This window comes from Parasteatoda tepidariorum, chromosome 5 (assembly GCF_043381705.1).
Source record: "Parasteatoda tepidariorum isolate YZ-2023 chromosome 5, CAS_Ptep_4.0, whole genome shotgun sequence".
Taxonomy (NCBI): Eukaryota; Metazoa; Arthropoda; class Arachnida; order Araneae; family Theridiidae; genus Parasteatoda; species Parasteatoda tepidariorum.
This window is the reverse complement of record NC_092208.1, coordinates 45,605,589-45,614,290: the sequence shown is the minus strand read 5'-3', so window position 1 is coordinate 45,614,290 and position 8,702 is coordinate 45,605,589. Positions and strand designations below refer to the sequence as shown.

General features: G+C 33.4%; 1 protein-coding gene across 1 annotated transcript in view; it reads right to left on the bottom strand.

Moving 5' to 3' along the window:
- Positions 1–6,475: 6,475 nt before the first annotated feature.
- LOC107450244 (actin-6-like) overlaps positions 6,476–8,702 on the bottom strand; it is a 13,203-nt gene continuing 10,976 nt past the window's right edge. The window contains exon 6 of the mRNA XM_016066003.3: positions 6,476–6,852. Within this exon, the coding sequence (XP_015921489.1) occupies positions 6,556–6,852 (297 nt within the window). The 3' untranslated portion in view covers positions 6,476–6,555. The remainder of the gene's footprint in view (positions 6,853–8,702) is intronic.

Sequence of the window (8,702 nt, the reverse complement as noted above, 5' to 3'; positions counted from 1 at the left end):
GCAGGATTCCCTAACAGCAATATTTTTTAATAAGAAATAAAGTTGTGAGTTTACACATGCTCTTTAATTTGTCTACTTTTGAGGATGCTGGTCACTTTATTAGTCCTGTAGGCAGATTCAATGCAGTGAGAATTCTCCTTTTCTCACTGCATGTGATTCACTCATCTCTGATCACCGTCGAGTGAGAATGAGAACCTGATTAGCTCTATTTCCACTAATAGGTTTAAGCTTTCTTAAGTTGCAAGTAAGTTTTCTTAAACCGATTTTTTCGAACGCTTAAGCTTTCTTAACTTATTAGTGGAAACAGGGAATTCCATGAAGTATCTGAATATTAACAGACGTGTCTAGAGCAATCTCTTGCAGTGAGAATTGCCCCTTTAAACAGATTTGCCATTTCGCTCGATGATCGAAAATGCGTGAATCGCGTCAAGTCAGAATGATCCTTCGGGATTCCATTAATATTGGGTTTAATTGATTGATTTGTTCATTTACGTTGCACTAGAGCTGCACAATGGGCTATTGGCGACGGTCTGGGAAACATCCCTGAGGATGATCCGAAGACATGCCATCACAATTTTGATCCTCCGCAGAGGGGATGGCACCCCCGCTTCGGTAGCCCGACGACCTGCACATTGGGAAACAAATCTTTAGTCAAACGGAAATAAACCATTAAAAGCGTAAACTGATTTGAATCAATTTTAAAACCTGTTTATTACAGTCCAAATTCTTGAATCCGAGAAATTGGAGAAATTTCTCTCTACAAGAACTTGGGTGATTTGTCGGCACTATCCAAGTTCTTGAATGTTTCTGATTGGTCGGATGAATAGCCTGCACATGTGCATTGTTCATATTTAACATAATAAAATCATTACAAAATAAAACACACAAAATTAAAAAATAAATTGAAATAAAATCATAACACAAATAGACTAATTATTTGGATTAAAATATATTAAAAAAAGAACAGCAAAAGGATATAATCAGATATTTGCTGGTTAACGCCAAAACTCTAGAAGTTGATTGGTTAAGGAAGGAAAAACTTGGAAAATATAACATGTTCAACTATTATTAAAGTGCTTGGAATATGAACTTGAATGATCGTTTACACGATCGAAGCCGAGCAAGTTCCCATCAATTTCAATCGATCTTGGACCAGGAAATTGAATAGTATAAGCAAGCCTTTTAGTCCTGTTTATACGCTTATACATCTTGGTCCAAGTCCTTGGATGATAGAAGAGTATGTTCTACTTTCCATTCAAGTATTTCCTTCCTTAACCAGTCAGCATCTGAAGTTTTGTGACGTCAACAAGCAGGCATCAGATTATGTCCTTTTGCTGTCCCATTTCATGTATCTTAATCAAAATAAATTAATCCGTTAAAATCTATTTGTGCTATTTTATTTGAATTTATTTAGTAATTTTGAATTCATGTAAGTACGATTTAATAATGTTGAATATGAACAATGTGCATTCGTAAGTTTTTCATCCGACCAATCAGTGACATTGATAAACTTTCATAGTGTCTACGAATCATCCAATTTCTTGGAGACATTCCTTCAAGTTCAAGAACTTAAACCGTGTAAACACAGGGCTAAAGAGAATAGAAGGGCTAGTTCACTCCGCTCTTAGAGCTGAAGCTACGATTTCCCTCCTCATGAGGTCACTGTGTCCACAGATCTCGGAAGATCTCACGCAAAGATATTATGATAACTTTGCATCTTTCTCTTTGTAAAAATAAGTTAGACTTTTTCTGGTTATTAGCTTTCAAACTTTACGTGATTAACACATTATTTCCATTCATAAACATAGTTTAAAAAAACTTTCTTGGCCATTATATTAAAAAAATACCATTTTAAACTTATAAAAATATTTTACTAGTTGGCGAAAATGACACTATAAATACTTTATTTTAAAAAGTTCAGTTTTAACTTCAATTATTAAGAAAAATGAGAGAATATATCGACACTTTTTTATCTACATATTCTTTTATAACAATAAGTTGAGTTCAATTTAGAATCCCCGATTTTAAAATATGCCGTTAATAGCAATTTGTTCATACTTAATCATTAGGAAACATCAACCTTAAACGCTAATTACTGAAACAAAATAATAATTTAGTTTCATAATGACATTAGTAATTTTACAATTGCTTATTGATATTTAAATTTAAGATATAATTTATAGATATTTAAATTCAAGAGAATATAATTTTTAAAAGAATCATAAATATTTAGAATAACTACATTAAAAAAATAAGTTATGAAATTAGGAGAATTTCAACTTTACACTATATATTTTCTTTATACTTTTTACTTACGTTTTAATTTTCCTTGACTTCATTCATTTTTTAATTTTTTTCACATGCCTTTCTTTTTGAAGTAATGAGGCGGTTTCTATTTAGATAACGAATTTTTATAAAAGTTCTTAACGATAGAAAAAACGTATTGCTGTTTTATACTAACTGTGTCATTTCGGAATGCATTATTTACATAGTTGTTCATTTACTTTAGGGAACACGCGGAAATATATTTTTTCCTTTTGTTTTTCTATCAGAATTTTTGCAAGTTGCAATCGCGCAAACTGGCATTTCGCTAATAGTTTTAAAATTTCGTAAATTCACGGCAAAAACTGAGGAAAGTCATTATAGTAAATAACAAATGTCTTAGAATATGTCACAAAAAGAAATGCTCCAATATTAGTTAGAGCTAGTAAGGCCAAACGCTCCGTTCTTGAAGTAAAAGTGCGAGCTTTGCGCCAAAGTGACATCACTAGAGAAAATCGGAGGATTGGCGCGGCGAGAGTTACTTCAAAGGAGTGAACCAGCCCTTCTATTCTCTTTAGCCCTGGTGTAAACAGGCCTTTATATTTATTGTAAAGTGATTTATAAATAAAGAGGAATACAGAATTGTTGCAAGCAAATGTAACAGCTGAGATAGTTTTGTGGATGTCACATTTGAAAATGAAGTCTCTTGTGCATTTTCCAAACATAAAAAAAGGATAGGTGACAGTGAAATTGACTTATCAATATTTGTCATAAACCTCCAATTGCTTTAAGATCAAATTGAAAAGCGCTTTGAACAATTTAATATCATCGAGATTTTGATCACCTTTTATGTAAATCCTTTTACTAACCAAATAAACGTAATCGTAATAGCAACAACATACATTTCAGAATTTCTTCAAGTAAGGTGAGAAGAAGTGGAGATAGACATTTTGGATCCGCAGAATGACATTGTCCTCAAAACTATTATATCAGATGAGGAATTCTGGAATATAGTTGGCAAAAATAAATTCCATTCTTAAAAAGAGCAGCATATAAAATAGTCGTTTTTTGGTTCACATACTTGTGTGAATCATTGCTTTCGGCAGTAAATATCATAAAATCAAAATGTAGATCCCGACTTACAGATGAACACCTTAATGATTGCTTGTGAGCAGGAATTTCATCATATTCTCCCAATTATGAAGCGCTGGCCAGTGAAATGCAATGCCAAAGATCACATTGACTATATCTAATATATATAATTCTCTTACGTGGCTCCCAAATTTTGGCTGCATTTCTTTTCCGCCGGTGGCAACAGTTTTCATTTTTAAAGAAGTACTTTGTACAACTAAATAAGATTCTTTTCACAACACTTAAATATTTACTTTATTTTCTTAATATATACAGAGAACAGTCGGCAAAGAATTCTGTTAGGTTAAAAAACATTTCGCTAAAAAAATAACGAATTCTAAAAGAAATAAAAATAAACATCTTAAAAAATAAAAATGCTGTTCCCAGCCATGGAATTTTTTGAAAGTTAACTTAGCAACATAAATCAAAATGACATTGTAGCGCAACTAGATCAAAATCATGATACTTGAGCGCTTGACGTAACAAATCCTTCAATTCTATAAGTGTTGTATCGCCAAATGCCCAGATAATATTGAAATGTACAGGTTTAGAATTTTCTACGGTGAAAAGTTATCGGAACTTCAGTATTCAAAAGCTAGACGTTAAGAACGTATCCAATGAACGAGCAAAGGGAGCATTGGATTGCGAAGCGATCCGAAATGAACTGCGAAAGCAGTTCCGGGGGTTGGCGAGCGCCAGCGAGCAGGGGGCGAAGCCTCCTAGTTTTATATATTTTATGAATAATTTTAATACTTCGCATGTTTTAAATAGTAGTAGTTTAATTATGTCGCACTAGAGCTGCACAATGGGCTATTGGTGACGGTCTGGGAAACATTCCTGAGTATGATCCGAAGACATGCCATCTCAATTTTGATCCTCTGCAGAGGGGATGGCGCCTCCGCTTCGGTAACCCGACGACCTGCACGCGAAGTCGAGCACTTTACAATGGAACAGTTTAACGAGGACCAATACCGCACACCCTCGGTCTCTACGCAGGCTGATCCAAGTGGTCACCCACCCGCACACTGACCGTAGCCAATGATGCTTGACTTCGGTGATCTACCGGGAACAGTGTCTTAACGATCAGTCCACTGCGGGACTCGTATGTTTTTAAAGCAATTTAGTGATCATTTATTTTACACAAGAATATTAATACTAATTATATTCCTATGTTAAATTAATTTTTAAAATTAAATTTTTTTGTGCATTATAAGTAGTGCGTATTATTACCTATGTCCATCAACTATGAATTTATGGTGAAGAAAATAAATGGTGCCAGCCATTCAACCGACATTCTGGTACATAATGAAGGTTATTGATCTGGAAGTAAAACTGACAGGCAATGCATCCGGCAATTTAGTTTAAATAGCTTTAAAGTTACAATTTGGAAAAATATTTGACTACAGAAGCAGAAATTGTTTCAATTAGATTTGAAATATAAAGTTACTTTATTTTGAAATCTACTTCCTTGCGGTTGAGAATGTATTCTAAGTGGCTAGCTGTCCTCAAATTTAAATTTAATTTAAAGGCAAAGTATATTTGCAAGATCAACATTTGATTCACAACGATACAGAATTTTGATAGACAGCTTTATAGTAAGTTTTCCTGTTTGAGTCATTCCAAAACTTCTTCGGCAAATTACGATGTCTATCACAAACCTAACTCAAGATTAGATCAAAGGTCAATTACAAAAATCAAATCAGCTGTAAGCAACCTATTGAACTTTAAATTTGTACTGAAGAACAGCAACAAAATTCAGAAGTAAACGAAACGCTGGACACTTTACCTAATTAATAAACTCCAGAGAAAAACAAATTAACTTTCATAAGACATCACTTCAATATAGATACTATTTCACTATGCTGTCTTTTATATCCAATTTATTTAGTTTTAAATTTTAGGAGCTTACTACATATCAAGAGTGAATATTTAATAGATTAGAAAAATAATTAATAGCCGGGTGAGTTTAATTTTTTTTTTATTTCTTATTTTTTACTTCATAGCGCATTCTGTGATCTCAAATCTTAAAAATAAAATAAAGGACTTATGCAAGGCAAAATTTCTCCCAAAAGAGGGTTTTAAGCTACAAATTGTTTTGAAATTATAAATTGTTTCAATGAATATCAAACTGTAAAGAAAGGGGAACTGTAAAGAAATAATGTGTTTGTTATGGAAACATGTAGGACATTGTGACATGGCAGAGTTAAAGTGCAACAGTCACCATTTACTAAACGGGAAATCTTCGGGTGGTGAGGATCGAACTCTCGAGCTCTTGGACATGGGCTCAACGACCTGCCAACGACCTATGTGCAGGTCTTAAAACAGCTACTCTTGGCCCCTGAAACCAATTCCTTTTCAGCCAACAGCCATCAAGATAAAAAGCGGAGAGATTGGAAACAGTTGGATTGGAATTGGCTATCCGTTGAATGGCTGAGAGGGATGTTCTTGCATCAAATTTCGCCTCATTAAATTATTACTTATTTGAGAAGATAGTAACGGAAAGACATTTCATTAATTAAAAAGGAAAAGGTTCATTTAGATATGATAAAATGGAATTTTAAGTGTTGTTTTATACCCAAAAAAACTGGATATTACGAAAAGAAAACCCTTTGAAAATATTTTATGAAAATAGTTGTTAGAGAAAATAATAAAAAGCTTCCATGTTCAATGGGAGGGAAGTGCTCGAATACGTCATTGCTGTTTACTAACAGTTGTATGCATAAGTCATTTTATGCCATTAACTTCTCTATTTCGTATGATCTCATCATCAAAACAATTTTTATGAGATGAATAAAAAAGCTAAACTTTTATAAAAATTATCCTGAAGCCTAAATGTAACGAAAACTTAATAAGAAGAGAAAAGAAACTTTATTTAAAATGGCAAAGAATAATTTTAAAATGACCTGCATTCATTTGTGTATTTGCGTCTGTTGTCTTAACAATATTTTTGGCATGAAATATTGAATTACTATCAACTCTTTTTAATCCAGAAATCAGGATTTTAGTTTTTTTTTTTTTTTTTTTTGCTTTAACAGGTTTTGTTCAACTCTTTTATTGTAAGAAAATTATTAAAAATCTTGGTATATGAGGACATTTATTGTTCAATGGTGGTAGATATAAGGTATATATAAAAAGAAAATATTGTCACATCAATTGACAATTCTAAAAGCATTTCCTGTGAACTATTCTAGGGCCATAGTCATTATATTCTGCTCTTGTAATGCATATATCTTTGAAAGTTGAGAGCGATCCTAGGATTGAGCCTCCGAGCCACACGGCATACCTTCGATCGGCGGGAGCCCACACTTTCACTTTGCTGGAACACAATTCTTGCATTTCTCGGCGGAGGCGATTTGGCAAACCGGGAAACATTGTGTTGCCTCCAGACAATACGACATTCTTTAAAATATCCCTTCTAATGTCTACATCACATTTCATCACGGAATTGTACAATGAATCCTAAAGTTTGAAATTACAAAATTTTCAAATGGTTGAAATAAAATGTTAAGTTTACTGTTGTTGCAGTTGTTATAGTTCATTTACGTCGCACTAGAGCTGCACAATGGGCTACTGGGGACGGTCTGAGAAACATCCTTGAGGATGATCCGAATACATGCCATCACAATTTTGAACCTCTGCGGAGGGGATGGCACCCCTACTTCGGTAGCCCGACGACTTGCATGTAAAGTCGAGTACTTTACGGTAGAACTGTTTAACGAGGACCAATACAGCACACCTTCGGTCCCTACGCAGACTAATCCAAGTGGTCACCCACCCACACACTGACCGCAGCCAGTGATGATTGACTTCGATGATCTGCTGCAGTGTTTCCCAAACTTATGACTTTTGTGTACCCTTTCTAAATTTTTCGTAACGCTATGTACCACTAATAAAAAAAAATGATGTATTTTTTTTTTTGGTACAAAGTTTTGTTAATAAGTTCATTTGCATCAGTGAGAAGGATTATATTGTTTTTACTGTGATAACAGTTATAGGAATAAAAATTATATTTCATAAAAATAATCAAAATAAGTGGAATTTAGTACAAACCTTTACTATAAAAAATTTAACACATGTTAAAAATCACAACTGGTTGCTGACACCACTAATTATTAACTGTTAACTCTGCAAAAAAATAGAAAATAGAAAAATACGTAATCGTAAATTTTGATGGCTAGCTTTGTTTTTAAATAAAATTGCTTGAAAATTTTGTTTGTTGCAAGATATTTCGCATAAGAAAGCGTACCCCCGCTAAACTGTTCCCGTATCCATGGGGGTACGCGTACCATACTTTGGGAAACACTGATCTGCTGGGAACCATGTCTTAACGATCAGTCCACTGCGGGACGCGTATTGACAAAACATACCGTAGATTGTAAAAGGGTTGGCGAAAATTTCTATCGGCGTTGAAGGAGCGTCTCGCAAATCGCCAAACAGCTGTGTGCTTATGTTTTTGTTTTGTTTTTGGTATCACGTATCTATCATTCACCAAGTTACATATGGGTGTGACATTTCAGAGTTTCAAATAAGCTGATCTTCATTAGATTCTTCTGCATTAAATGAAATATAAAGCGTATTTTTTTGTTATAGCTCCGACATAATCGTTTGTATTTGTTAACATAATTGTGTTTATTAGCCATATTACGTCTATCATAGATATCTTTAAGACGTCTATACTTGTTGAGGATTTATAATACCAGATGGAGCTGAGCACAAACAATTTTTTTTATTATTTTTTTTCTGCACTTCTTAAGTTTCAGTTTAGATTTAACCTACTGAACCACAGTGGAATAAAATAATTTGAATCATTTCAATTTGTGTAATTATTGTTGAATTCGAGTTATGGTGCTACACCGGCCGAAAAATAGGCCACCTGCATGAAATATGAGTTAACATTTGTTTTGTTTTGGTCTCCCTTAAGTCGGTAATTTATTTTGATATTTTATTGTATTAATTGTATTGTATTTATTATAGTAACGTGCGAGCTGTTTATAATGGATGATTTTGAAAAATTAAAGTCCAAACGGGTTGTAATCAGACAGCTGATTACAAAATTAATAAATAAAATTGACAAATTGTTATTAGAAATACTTCCTGATGAGACCTTGTATGATTCACTAAATCAGTTAGTTGAAAAAAACGGAACTTTAAAGGATCTTGATTTGAAAATTGAAAATTATTTTGATAAAAGCGATGAATTAGAGAGTGAAATTATACAAAGTCAAGAGTATCAAGATCGAGTAGTGGCTTATAAAGGCAAAATTGAAAGATATTTACTGAAATGCCAGACTACAAGACAGGAAGTAACG